The sequence below is a fragment of the Antechinus flavipes genome, chromosome 1 (genome assembly GCF_016432865.1).
Source record: "Antechinus flavipes isolate AdamAnt ecotype Samford, QLD, Australia chromosome 1, AdamAnt_v2, whole genome shotgun sequence".
Classification (NCBI taxonomy): Eukaryota; Metazoa; Chordata; class Mammalia; order Dasyuromorphia; family Dasyuridae; genus Antechinus; species Antechinus flavipes.
The window spans coordinates 590,824,305-590,839,488 of NC_067398.1; the positions used below are offsets into that span (position 1 = coordinate 590,824,305).

At 32.1% G+C, this 15,184-nt stretch overlaps 1 protein-coding gene across 2 annotated transcripts in view; it reads right to left on the bottom strand.

Moving 5' to 3' along the window:
* Positions 1 to 396: 396 nt before the first annotated feature.
* The window catches only part of LRP12 (LDL receptor related protein 12), a 134,893-nt gene continuing 120,105 nt past the window's right edge, over positions 397 to 15,184 (bottom strand). For both annotated transcript variants that reach the window (XM_051970970.1, XM_051970969.1), the window contains 4 exons: positions 12,398 to 12,600; positions 7,415 to 8,519; positions 6,491 to 6,623; positions 397 to 2,728 (listed from right to left, as the gene is read on the bottom strand). In XM_051970970.1, the coding sequence (XP_051826930.1) occupies positions 1,865 to 2,728; positions 6,491 to 6,623; positions 7,415 to 8,519; positions 12,398 to 12,600 (2,305 nt within the window). In that variant the 3' untranslated portion in view covers positions 397 to 1,864. The remainder of the gene's footprint in view (positions 2,729 to 6,490; positions 6,624 to 7,414; positions 8,520 to 12,397; positions 12,601 to 15,184) is intronic.

Consider the following 15,184-nt stretch of genomic DNA (forward strand, 5'->3'; position numbering starts at 1 on the left):
TAGAAATAATTCTAAGAAACTATTTTATCATTTTATTCAGTAAATTTAAGTGCATAGTTTTGCTGTCAACTTTTTGTGGGGAAAAGACTATTTCACTGAAAGTGCAATTTCTTTATACTTGGAATTGAATATCACCTAATAGCTATATTATAGACCAATTAAACTTTAATGAATGTTGTTAGTTATGTTTGAGGGAATATTCTAGTCCATCGATTGTACTAAATCTCACTGTATTTCTGATTTAATATTTATATGAAATTTAGAGGGAGAAGATGGCATGCCTTTCATTCAATTTAGTTTTTCTTCTATTGTGCATGTTACAGATTATATTTTTTGCATGCACCAACTCTAAACAAAAACAAAGAACAATTTTGATTTAAAAAGTACCTCAAGGCATAACAAAAAGTCATTTTAATTTCAATACATATTAAAACATTTTAGTCAGTTCTGCCTGACAGCATAACACGACAAATGCACAAGACCTTAAACATGCTCTAAAATGACATTCAGCAAAGTATTTAAAATTTAATAAATAGCATAGTCCACACACAAATACATTTTTTCGTACTGAATCATTAAGCTACGAAAACAGATTGGCAAAGAATAAATAAACAGTAGTTGACAATTAAAAAAAGGATGTAGGGTCTTGTAATCACTCTAATAGCCATATCAACCTTCTTATTACAAAATTTGAAACAACGATTTTTCCACTTGTTTTTTTCCAATACGAAAATTACAAAACCCTGCTCCCCAAACAAAAAATGTATACTGAAAATACCATTTTTCTTACAACCAGGTAATTCAGTCTTTAAATACAATAAATAAATTAAGAATCAGCAAAGCAATTTAAATTGTAATAAAAATGCAACACCCCAAGAAAAGAGCTACAGAAATATATATTCATTGCAGTATTAGCGAATAATAGTATTTAAAGTGATAGTGCTTGTGCACTAAGCTCATTTGAGACCTTGATATGATTTTAGTGCAAATCCCTTCGGTCCAATACAAGCAGACCCCATATATATCAGGGAAAGATATTACCAGCTGTAACTTATCTCGTACAGTATTTGTACATATTTTATAAAGTTCAAGAATTAATGCATAGTAGAATATCTTCAGCCACTTTATTCTGTCCCCATATAGAGATGAAGAAAAATGACATGGGATTTTACATACCATTTGGTTTGTACCATATTAGAGAGTATTGTATTAAAGTCAATGTTATAAAATCTATAAAAGGATTTTGTATTTGCCATCAGTTTATCTAATTATACCTAATTTCACACACCACTGCATATTTAACTTAACAAAAAAAGATAGAGAATTTTTTTTCTCCCTTTGATAAGTTCATATTATTAAGATGAATATTTAGACAAATGTTCTGGAGGTCAAAAATAAGGGGAAAATATGAATTTTTGCACATTAACAACTATAACAGTATTTAGTATATTAAGTTACAGAGTATGTGTTGGCAATAACATGTTTAGTTTCTAAGGAAAAATATCACTCTGTACAAATAAATCTCAACATAGGATAAATAACCTGAAAGTCAAATGAGTTTTCAGCAGCCATATTTCTACTGTGAACTACAGTACCAGGATAAACAAATTATAAACTAATGGGATGGACATTGGTTACTTAACAGTATGGATACTTGATGTATTTGCAGCTGCTAAAATGTTCACTCTAGCAGTTCACAGAGTTGGAAGTGTTTATTTAACCATGCAGGCTAACACATCAAAATATGAATTTGCCCTGGACTTTTTTTTTTTTTTAACTAAAACTAGTTTCTAATCTGTAAAGTACAAAACAATGACTGGATATTGCTCCAACTTGTGTACAATCTCCCCTATTCAAACCGTACCTAACAAAGTAACAAAGCCTCATCATCACTTGTTTCACTTTTTAGTATTGGTTCTAAGCATGAGTCGGGTATCTGGGCAGTATGCACAATACCACAGTGCTCACAGGGACCATCACGATTACATGGCCTTACTCCATGGTGTGCTGTACTGTAAGGTTGTCTAAGCCCTTGTCCTTGATCTGAAGCAAGATCGAGAAGAGGTCTGGAACAGTCATTCACATCAAAGTCTGATGCTGCATCAGAAACAGGAATTAGCATTTCAACATCATCATCTTCCTCTCTGCCTCGTACTCCATTATCAAGCTGTCTCAAAGGACTCTGGTTCTGATTGACAGAGCTTGATCTCCCTAACGTAAAGCGTACCCAACGTAAACCTTGAGTCACTCGACTTAGTGCACTGGTAAGTTGATGACGAGCTGGACTCACACTTGGAGGATCCAAACTTGTTACTTCCCTTCCATTATCTGTATTACCACTACGGGTATTCTGACTTGAGGAACTTCCACATGCTCCTATTGCTGCTTCTATGGCTGTTGTGGGAGGGACCTTCTGAGGCAAAGGGGCTGCAACTCCACCAACTGCTCCGGCAGCATCTCTCCTCTCATTTTCTGTGTCTGTGTCATCAGACTCAACTGAAAATAGGTTTCTGTGAGCAGTATTTCTTTCAGGTTCTCTACTAGAATTTTGATTTGGAACATCATCTCCATCTGCTGAGACCAGAGCTAGTGATCCTGAATGACGTGATCTTGCAAAATTAAAAATACGATTCCAAATGTTGCTTGATCTGCCTGCTATTGGGAGTCTGATTGAGGTAAATCCAAGTTGAGATCGCACAGCTAGCCTTAAGTTTTCCAAAACTGAAGCCTGTAACAACAAAAAAGGAAAAGCATGTAAACTATTTCATTATGTATATTTACTATTTCTAAATATTATAAAATGGATAACTTATAATAACTTATAATTTAAGTATATCTTGAAGGCCTTTAAAATATTATAAATCACATGAGACAGTAAGACTAAAATAAAATCATCCCGACAATGTGTATAAGAGAAAATAAATACCATCAATCCTTCCTGTTACTATTTGAGGAAAAAAGCCAAATTTTCTCATTGAGAAAATCTACTAAATATTTTCCCATATAGATTTGTTTACATTCCACTTTCGTCTCTAATTCACATTTTAGAAAATTTAGCCATTTTAAGATTAGAACTGATCTCCATTTTATAGATATAATTTAAGTAGAAAGATAAGTGGTCTTGAAATCAGTAAGAACCTGATCCAACTCTTTCCTGACATATACTAGTTTTGGAATCTGAGATACAACACTTAACATCTCTGTGCTCTGGGAAACTGTCTAAGACTGGTAGTGGCAGAAAAGGTACAAATCTGCACAGCTTGAAAGAGTTTCTTCCTTTGTTATCTCTCTATAATAATGAAATTAGAGTCCCTATTATATTAAAGATTATATAAATGTAAGAATAAACTTTTAAGCATTTTTTTTTAATGAAAATTCAATTCTTCAATTACCAGATTTCCCAACAGTAAATCAATTCAGTTTTACTGGAAAATATTGTCAAAGCTAAAAAATTCAACATCAAATTAGGAATATAAAGTATAACTTATTTAAATATTGTAGTTTCATGATCACTAGGATTTCTTATTTAAAAATGCAAACTATTAAACTTTATAAGATAAAAAAATTGCTCAAATGTGATATTACAACTTCACAAATCAAAACTTTATGCTTAAATTTTTAGAAGTACAAAAAATTGGTTCTCCACTAAAGTCCCATACTTCATAAAATTTTCAAAGATTAATTCAAATCGTTACGGCAAATCCCACCAACCTGTATGGGTAAAAGGCATGTGAACAAGATGAAATCAGAGATGCAAAAGGATTGAAGAAGGAGGAAATAACAAAAAAATTGATCAATATATAAAAACAACTTTTCTTCATCTACAATTGAGATACCCATAAAGTACTAATAACCATAATTTTTCATAGTGTCACATTATAATTAGTATTCATAAATTATTTCCCCAAGGCATTTGGATACCTAAATCATCAGATATTAAATTATTACAATTATAATGTATTTAATACTATTAAATTCCAATTCTGAAGTTCTTTATAGCTTACAAAGCATTTTCTATACATGATCTCATTTTATCTTTATGAAGATGCTATAACATAGAGTATATATTTATCTGTTATATATATATATATATATCTATAACAAATATATATTTATCTATTTACATAGATAATATATTATCTATCTATTGAAGACTTTAGAGAATAACTTAACTCAACTTTACACCTCTAAAAAGTGAAAGAGATTCAACATGAACATAGATATTCTACTTTTAACAGTGCTCTTTCCACACATCAATCCTTATATTCTTTACTGAATATATATGGTAATGAAGAACATAAAATTAACCCTAACATTAATCATTCTCTAAGCATTCAAGATAAATGAGAGTTTGCAAATTATTACATATACTCAAATTCCAAGTACATAAACTGCAGGCTCCAATCGCCACCTGGTGGTTAAGCAAAGCAACATTAGAACTATAAATCCTCTTAGGAAAATCCTCTATATTCACAAATTAGTCATTTGTAACTTCAAATATGCCAAAGGACAGTCTTTGTTTCTCTCCAAGTAATGACTCAATATCTTCCTTAAATCCTTGTGCTTCACATGAAGAATAAGATGTGACACCTAAGGAGGTTTCTTTATTTTTTTCCTCTCTAATTTAAGTACAATATAATATTTTGGGTTTCCATGGGGACTACTAAAATATATTACTCCTCAAACCTCTGCCAAAACATAATATTCTGATACTGTAGAGATATTCCAAAATTCAGCACTAAGTAAGAAGTAGATTTTCTAAACAAGTATGAAAATGACAATCAGGAAGAAAATTTATGTTTGAGGAGGGTTTCTAATACTGTCTTCCGATTCTGAAATGTCTTTTACTCTTTATGAAATAACATCAAAAGTATTTATCATCCTATTTTGTGATTTTTGGCTCTCATGACTTAGAAGATAAATAAAAACAAAATTATAACACTTTAGAATTAACAAAATCACTTTCACATAAATACTCATTGTTCAGTGACTTGATCAGTGGGAAAGATACTACAGATGAAAAAAGTGAGGTTTGAAGAAGTTAAGTAAACTTGCCCTAGGCTTTATGGACAGTTATTTGCAGAAAGGAGCTGGAAAACCTAGAAAACCCTACTGTTCCTTTTTTCCACTCACTTTTGTTTAAGAATCAATTAGACATCTTAAAGTTGTTGCTTATACTTGGTGACACTGTTGAAAATATCTTAACTTTTCAAACTCAAAAATTTATTCTGAAAATTAAACCTACTTAAAAATTTGGTGGGTAAAATAGTAATGAAGTAGCTCGTAAGGTTTCTTTGATACTACAAAGGAAATAAAACCCTTCACAATGTGGAGTCAACATTGACCAGAGTAAAAACTGGCTAGCAGTAAGTCCAGTTGTTTTCCTCAAAGGTGCTGAACAGGAAAGACAATGGACTCTATCTGAATTTATGCCCTGTGTATACAGAGAAGCAATCAGTGGCACATTTTAATTCTTTAGGCTGTTGATTTCACCCTAAAAAACTGATGCAAAGTCAAGTCATCCTACTAGAGAAAGAGCTAAAAGGGGCTTTTTTAAGTAAAGGAAATAGTAACAGTATGGTGGAAAGCGTATTAGACGGGGGCTACAGATACAAGCTCACTTCTGACACTTAGGAGTTATTTAATAAGCCACTGATTTTGAGCATTAACGGCACATAATTTTTAAAAAATAAATCTAATCAATGAAAGTTCACAGAAAATATAGTAACAATCATTATTTTCTCAGTCTTTTATTATATTCTCTCAAATTCAAATGTGAAAAAGTCTCTCAATTAGGTGAAAATGTTATCCTTACAGCAATTACTCTATCAGTTAGTCTAGTATAGAATAACTAACAGATTAATTTTATTATTAATTGCTATACAGACCATTAAACACAGATGTTTGCCAAGCAAACAGCTTAACTTCTGAATTTTATTTTTTAAATTTCACTTCAACAAATTATTTTATAAAACTACTCAAGAAACTCCTCTTTTCCAACAAATAATTATGCCTAATAATTTATTTAAATCACTATGAATAGATTATGCTAATTAAAAAAGTAAAGAAAGATGCAAAACATCTTAATGGGAATTATTTAAAAAGTATTTTAAAGTAAAAGCTACCAAAGTTCTATAAATAACAGCTTATTTAAATAGAAAAAAGAAAATAGGGTTATTTAAAAGATTATCCCAAAGGGTCATGGTAAAGATTTTTATAATTTTATCAGAGTCAGTGGGGTGATGGTAGGGATAGTAGGAAGTGTGTTGTTCAGTTGTTTCTAATCCATTGTAACTCCAAATGGGGTTTTCTTGGCAAAGATACTGAAGGGATGTGTCATTTCCTTTTCCAGATCATTTTACAGATGAGGAAATTGAGGTAAATGGGGTTAAATGACTTGCCCAGGATTACACTGCTAGTAAATATTTGATGCTACTATGTATTAGAAGTGTTTTGATCCTGTGATTTCAATTTATCAAGTACACTGTACCTGGTTTGGTGAACAAACAGGGAAATCTTCAACTGGTGGAATCAATCCTTGGGCTATTAATTGTCCATAAGAAGGAGGAGCTTCTCTTCTTAGTAATTCTGCTTCAACTCTCGACAACTGTGTTTCAAATGATCTTTTTAAAGTAGAGAAAGGAAGGAAGAAAACAAGTTAATGTTACATATTTCAACAGATTCTTTTTTACTTAATTTTAGTGCATTTGTTTTGAATGTTATTATAATAGAAAGATTTTTCCTTCATTCTAAATTTTAAGGATATCAGCTAGGTTTAATTTCTCTTTCAATGATTTGTGTATGTTCTTTAAATCTGCATCATGATAACCCAGAGGATTAAAAAAGGTAGCATGAAAACTTTAGTTTATACAATAGCTCCTACAACAAATATATGAATGAATGAATGAATGAAAACAGGAACTGTTGGCTACAGATGATTTTTTTCTTATCTTGATACTGATTATAGTTACTTCCTTTGGGGTTCTACTCATTAATTTCTCAGTGACCCCTCTGACATTCTAGTAAGAGTTGACATATAGAATAAGGTCTATAAAGCTCATTATGCACATAAGTTCATTTAATACTCACACTAATCTTAAGAAGCATCACTTCAGCCATTATCACAATTTTATAGAAAAGGAAACAATTTCAGAAAAGTTAAGTGAATAATCACCCATGGTTATATAGCTAATAAGTAGTGGAGGTAGGTTAGATTCTATGTCCAGTGTTCTTTCCTCTTTCCCACCATAGGCAACATTGTTTTTCTATCTTTTACAGATCTTCCCAATTAAAACAATCTCAAATATTTACCATTTTTAAGAACACCCTTCTATTAGGGTCTATTAGGGATAATAGTATATTTTACTATACAAAATATAAAAGATGTCAGTTTAATTTTAATTTTCATACTGACCTTCGTTCAAACATTCTTAAAGAGTAGAGTTTACAAGTACACCCCAATGCAATGACGAGTAATAGCCCACAGATGAGACTCCCAATGACTGCTGCTGTTATTACTCTGGTAGGCACAATTACTGGACAGTTCTCCTCATCACTACCATCACCACAATCATCTTGAGAATCACACACCCAGCTTTCAAACACACATCGGTTATTTTTGCAATGAAAATTTCCTGGTTGGCAAAAAAAGCAGTTTTTTTCATCTGAGCCATTAGGGCAGTGATTCTGGTAGTTGCAGCGGTCAGAGCGAGGATAACAGACACCATTTCTTGAACAGGGAAATTCCTCCTTTTGGCACATGGTACAATTGATTTCATCCCTTCCATTTGGACAATGCCAATACCCATCACATCGCTGCTGCTCAGTATAACAACCCCAGTTACCCCCACAGGGTATTTCCCAAGGCAAACAGAAGCCATCTACTTGATAGGTAGCATTAAAACCCCTAGCAGCATTTACTTTATCAGCACAAAAATGTACTCTTATCTGTCCAGAAGAAGAAACAACTGTAAGAGGTGCATGAGAATCAAAAGCAGTTAATACACGTAAAAGCTTGTGTGGATTTTCTTCTAATCCATCATATATTTTGACATAATCGCCATAACCAGTACCATCAAGCTTAAAGTCAGTGAAGCGCAAAATTACTTTGCGATGATCACCAGTGTCTATTAGCCAGGTACAATTGCTTCCTGGAGGATAAAAGTCTGGATAATTGGGAGAATTAAAAGTACCATAAAAATATTTTAACCACTGTCCACATGTTTGTACATCACAGTCTATTTCATCTCCTAGGTCAAGGCAGTCAATGTTCCCATCACATTTTAAGGATTCAGGAAGACAAGTGTAAACTTTGGTAAATCGAGACAGGCATTGGAATTGGTTGTAAGCACAGGGTTGGAAAGAGGAAGCTGTTGGAGAATCAGCTTCTTTGGCACATATCTCTTCATCAGAATTGTCTCCACATTCATCCATGTTATTACATTTCCAAGTTTCAGGAATGCATTTCCCATTGCCGCAGCGAAATTGATCACATGCACAATTTGGTTCATCAGATTTTCCTGGAGGGGTAACAGGATGAGAAAAGATGTATTTTACACACATAAAATACTGTTTCAAAGATAAAATCAAATAGAATTTTAATCATTATAAAATAATATATTATTTGAAAGAAAAATCTAAAATAGATGACAATATTCTTTACACAAGTTTATCTTAAGGCTTAAAATTTAGTAAAGTGTTATAACATATCTGAATAAAAGGGCCTTTAGAAAATACTCTTATAGTAAAGAATTTAGAGACAGGTCTATATCAGACCAGACCAAATTCTTTAATTTTACATAGTTTTATTGAGCTGTCAATATGTTCTTTACTTCTCTGCATTACACTTGGCAGTTCTCTCCTTATGGGTCCTATTACTTCTTTAGGACCATCTTATAGAAAGGAGTTACCTAATAGTTGGAAAGACTATCTTCAGAAAGTAATAGTCATAAAATTCTGTTAAGATTGATCCCAATACTAGTTTCTTTAGTAAGCAAATTATTCATTGGCTGCATATAGTAGGCAATTAATTACTTATTAAACTGAACTGGCACGTAGTTGATAGAAAACATACTTCATAAGCAAATGCTTAAATTAAACATCACAGAGAGGACATCTTGTCAATAGTTAGGAGAAGTATATAAGCCAATGGTCCAAATCTATTTATATACCTGTATTAAGAGTCAGATAGGGGCAGTTGGATAGTGCAGTGGAGAGAGCACTGGCCCTGGAGTTGGGAAGACCTGAGTTCAAATCCAAACTCAGAGATTGACTTACTAGCTGTAAGACCCTGCACAAGTCAATTAATCCCAACTGCCTTCCCCTTCCCCCCAAATAAACAAAATAAAATATTAAGGATTTGCATATTATTTGGCAGTTCTATAAGAATATAGTTTCAAATTTATTAGATATTATATTCTTATTGGTAAAATAGGTTGGGGAGGAATGACAACTCTTCCATATTTACATGAATATTACAATGTGATTTCAATCTTTTTACTTTCAAATAAACTTTTAAGTGAATCTGTGACTTACGAAACATGACATTTTATACACTATAATGAGGCACTTCAGGAAGCATAGGAGAGACAAGGACAAGTTTCCCCATATTACCAAAAATTCCATCAATTCTATCTTGAGAAAACTAAAGGTGAAGTAAAAATTTCATTCTTCATGCAACATGCTAGTGTACAGACTAGATGAGGCTATCATCAAAAGTGAAATGCAAAAGCACTTTTAACTCAGTTCCTAAGGCACAAAGTACCAATTACAATTACTTAAAACTCTGAAACACTTTAGTTAGTATAGGGAATGAGGCTTACTGACTGAAGTCTTTTTGGCAAAACTGGAAATGGCAGATAAGGCAAATTAACAAGGTCAATCAGGCTGTTAAGAAAATAAGGAAGTTCTAAAACAATTTAGTTATAGTTATTAATGAGATTAGATTTTACCTGTTATTTGTAACTATAGGAAACTGAAGATTTATTATTCCTCAACTTGTATTTCATATTTTATTTGCTCAATTTAATGTTTTCTTTTGTTGAAAACATAACATTCCATGTACTTCATTTAAAGTCAAATGTTTGTAAAAACTGCACTTAATTTATTTTAGATATTGTTTCTTGTTATTACTAAATACTAGGTTCCAATTACAAGATGACAGCCTGTTTAATTCTCTGCAAAGCAGTTATGAAACAGAAGATGGTACTAATTAAGCACTTCTTACACATAGAAAGAGATTATATCTAATAAGCTAATCTGCCAAAAACTGGATAACCTCTACTTGCACAGGCAAATTCAACAGAGTCAGAAAAGAAATATACACTTGTTCCGTTTATGAAATTTGGGGATAGGAAAAGAGATGAACAATATGAGCACGAAATCAGCACCATCTCTATTAAATTTGCTTTGCACAGGAGCTGGTTCACATATGGTTTGAATCTTTATTCTCTTCTTCCTTTTGTTCATTTTACGTGACTCCTTATCATTGATTTCTTATCCGTCTGTCCTGCTTACTCCTTCTTCCTTGGGCCCAACAGAAAATACTCTTTCTACTATGATTTAATAGGCTTTAGTCCCAATGATTTACTTATGTTCTCTTAAGTTATCATACTTTTTAATACAAACTGAAAAACTGGCCATAACTAATTTTCTAAAGGCTTAAGAGAAACGGTTCTACCAAACACACACATGCAAGAAATCAAGAGGAGGGAAGGAGTTAGGAAAGAAAGGAGAAGAGGGAAGAGAATTTTAAAAAAGGGAGGGGGGGAGGGGCTGAGTCTCTATAAACAATTTGGGCTTAACTAATAACAAAAAAGAAAAAATAAATAAAGAAAAAAGTATGTGAAAGATAAAAATTATGGCACGATAATATTATCCTTATCCTCAAATCGTCTTTATTTAATTATTTTTGTGAATTTTCTGAGGTCACCTCATCAAATACACAAAATAGAAAATCTGTCCTGGCCCCTCATATAATTCAGTATTTCAAGATAAAGAGATCTCATTTTCCAACAGCTCTTTGGTTTGTTTTGTTATTAACAGGTATGGGAGTACTTGGGGAGGGGGTGTCTGTTCAATTCTTTCACTTTTTTTGAGATGAGCTCTGTTCCAAATTCATTGTTGGATGCATAATCTTTGGGTTTGTGGAGACAGAAGGAAAAAATCCAGATCCAGCATTTAAGAAACAGATTTAAGATATTTTGAGAATTTTGACCATGACAGTTTACTAAATTTATTATTTTGCTGGGATTTTGAGAGAGAGAAAGATTTAGAGAAAGTGTGAGTGTGTATAGCAGCTCTAAGCATTTCAATTCACCTACTCAGGAAACTCTAGTAGTTCATTATTTCCTCTATGATCAAGTAAAGACATCTTTTGCTTGGCTTCTAAAGTTCTTTAGTCCCGACCTAACTTCCCACAGTTATTATCCATTAGACTGATTCAGATACTTTGTAATATAGTCACACTGGCTTTCCTTCTGTTCCTTACTTAGGGTACTTTATCTCCTATCCTTGTATTTTTGTGTATCTTCTTATGCATGAAATACATTCCCTTCTACTAGACTCTCACAGAACCCCTCTCTCCCCCAAAACTTAGCTTAATCACTACTTTCTAGCTAATGTGAGTACCTTCCCTATCTTATGTTTAATTATTTTGTAAATATTTACTATACATTTGTGTTTATTCTCCTTATACTTATTCTGTATGTACTTAAATATGTACTTTTATTTCTCCTATTAGACTGCATAGTACTTGAGAGTATTTTCTATTCCCTATTCAAACTTCATATGAGACACTTACCAGATGTATGCTCCTAGGTTAGTAACTTAATCTTTGTCTGCCTCAATTTTCTCAACTGTAAAATAGGAATAATAACAGCATCTACCTTTCAGGATTGTTGTGAGGATCAAATGAGATAATATTTACTACTGTGTCTGACATATACTAGGGATATCTTAAATCCTTCCTTCCTCCCTCATTTTCATTTTTATTCATTCCTTTCTTCTCTCTCATTTCTTTCTCTCTCCTTTCCTTTCTTTTCCTATCTTTTTTCTCCCAATCTCCTTCCCTTTATTTCTCTCTCCCTCCCTCATTCCCTCCTTTGTAAGTTGAACTAGTCTGAATCAGACAAGGGATGCAGCCTCAAAATGTCTTTTGACTATTTCCAGGTGAGCATGGAAATTAAGAGCTATCATATTTGACTTCTAATAGTCTTCCCTGCCCCTATCAATGTCAGATTCAATCTAAGGAAATGCTCCAAACAATTGTGCCGCTGTCTGAAGCTTAGATTCAATTAACCTTTGTGTGAAAGGACACTATTAATCCTGTTTCCCTCTATTCAAATAAATAGCTCAATCTCTAAAGTTTGACATTTTTTTCTTTTTTAAAACCACATACCTGAAAAATATGCCAGTCTGAAACCTTTCCTAGAGATGCTGTCATCAGAATGAAATTTGATCCAAACATGGTCCTGTGAAGAAATATATGGTGGTGGAAGCGTGGAGCCACAGGCTCTATAACTTTCAACATTCTTGAAGGTTTCTATTGTCAACCAGTCTAAATTGCATCGCCTTGATCCTTGAATATCAAAATCCTGAAAACTGCAAAAAAGTCAGACAAGATATTAAAATGAATAATTTTAAATCACATTACTTTAAATTACTTTTAAAATGGAACAGTAATGCCAATATTCCATAAGTGAAAACTGAAAAATATTTCTCCAAAGAAATATTCCATTCTTTCAGGCTTATTATATACAGGATATATACTATGATTTTTTTCCCCTGTATATTAACCAACTGCCAATCTCAAATTACACTAAGTAAAATCACAGAATCACAGACTAAGTGCAACATTTTTTTTTTTAATTGATGTTCTGGCAGGTTAAGTGGTACAGTAGATCGAACCACCAGCCCTGGAGTCAGGAGGATCTGGCTTCAAAATTATATTAACTGTGTGACCTTGGGCAAGTCACTTATTTCCTTAAAGTTAAAAAAAAAATTAATGCTTTCCAAAAATAAATACTGTCAGATCAAATGAAATTATTTATTTGAGAGTCTAAATAATTGGTATTTATAATAGCTAATAATACTCAAATAGTATGATTATTATAGCCTCAGACTTTGAATTCAGATGAAGGAGTTCTTTCTTTCTTTTTTTAAAAAAGAATTTATTTCCTTAGAGGATATAAAATTCCCTAATGCTTTTGAACTTCACTGGTGACTGAATATTCAAAGTTTTTCCAGAGTAAAAAAAAAAAGGAAGTTTTCCTCTGGAAAATTTCATTTTAAAGGAACTTTCCATATTAATAGATTCAGTTATACTGCAGATCAAATCAAGCATGTTCTTTATGTATATAAAAAGATGCACAATATCTCTCTCATTACAACCTTTCAGATGACTGTTATAATACATTTTATCTCCTTTATATATACTCTTTATCTCCTTCTAGTGCTCTACATAAAATACTTGAACCAATATTAATAGTAAACAAGAATGTTTAATTCTATTAAACTACATAAGTTAATAAGTTCTCACAAATTAAGAAACCCCTTCCAGTTCTCCAGGCTTGTGACAGTCAGCCTGAATTTCTCATTTTCTCTCACTTCCTATATCCAAGCTATTGCTAAGGCGTTTACAACATTTCTCAAATATGTCCCCTTCTCTCTTCTAACACTCCCAATACATCACTCTGACTTAACATGATCAAACCTGCACTTTAGGAAAATCATTTTAATGGCTCATTTGAGGATGCATTAGAGAAGGGAAAGACAGGGTGATAAAAGCCTGAAACAGTGATGGCAATGTCAGAAGATCAAGCCTGGGGGACTGGGAAGGGTTTCTTAACTTGTGATAAAAAAAAAAAATAGCTTCTATTATAAAAGATCAAATAGAGAAATGAGTTAAAAAGTGAATTTGTTGATTTATTTTATTGATGGAATGAACTTTTATTGGTTTATCTCATTTCCTTTCCCTCAAGAGAAGGTAAGTTTCTCTGAGAGGAGCTTTTTTATTGAGTAATTCTAATCGTAGCATTTAGCACAATGCTGCCTAATAAGGTTTTTACTTTTTACCTTAGCATTCTATTCTCAGAAAAAATAAGGAAAAAACTTAAAGGATGTTGAATTTTCAGTACTTTGTACGTATTACTTTCATGTCTTCATGTTTGTAATGCTCTCCCTCTTCAACTATTTCTTATGGAATCCCTATACTTTTAAAGTTCAGTTCATGCCATCTTCTACAAGAGGTTTGTCTGATTTCTCTACTTGATCTTCTAAAAATTGTTTGCAATTTTTAATATGATTTCTTCTTTTTTGATTCTTAAAACAAATTAAGTAAATGAGGAAATGAACAAATTTCTTAAAAAGAAAACATTTTCTCAAGAAACTAATAATTACAGCAACTAGCTTAACTAAAATGGTATATAAATTCATGAAGGTAAGTGGTTTATAATATACTATGTACCTATATATATCTAAAGTTTAGAAAAGTTTTTAAAAAGTTTAGAAAAGCTACTTTCAGGTCATTTGTTCTGTTTTTTTGCCTTTAGGCAAGAACCACACTAAAGGTAAACATTTGAGTTTTTTTTTTTCAGGAAAAAATTCTAATATCCTCTCAGGAACTATTGAAATGTTTAAATGTGATCTGATCATCTTACCAAAATCCTTCAGTTGAAATTTAAGTATATTTTCTTTATTTTCTATTTTTTAAAAGAAAATTCTCAGTGGAAATGCAAAATAGCTAGTCACTATTCTCTGGGTAAGAGTCTGTCATGATGAAAAAAATTATTAAATCAACTCCAATCTTCTATATGTTGTTGAATTGGTCCACTTTCATTAACTTTTCTTTATAAATCTAATTTTCAATCTCTTTATTCATTTTTTGGCCTTCGCCTGAATCTTTTCCAAGCTTTTGACATCCCTTTTCTGTTGTTACTCTCAGAACTAGACAGCCATGATCCTATTCTTCATTCCAGTACTGTGAATGGTTCATATGATGTTTTGTTCACTTGAATTAGTTTTTCTTTATCTGAGAGATCTATTACTGAATCAGGACTAAAGGACAGCTCTATGTAACATCTTGTTTAGCAAGAATCTTTGGATTTGCATAGCTATATAACTATAGCTATGAAAGCTATGAAAGGAGTTCAATTTTTTTTAAGTTAAAATTTAAGAGTTTATTTGG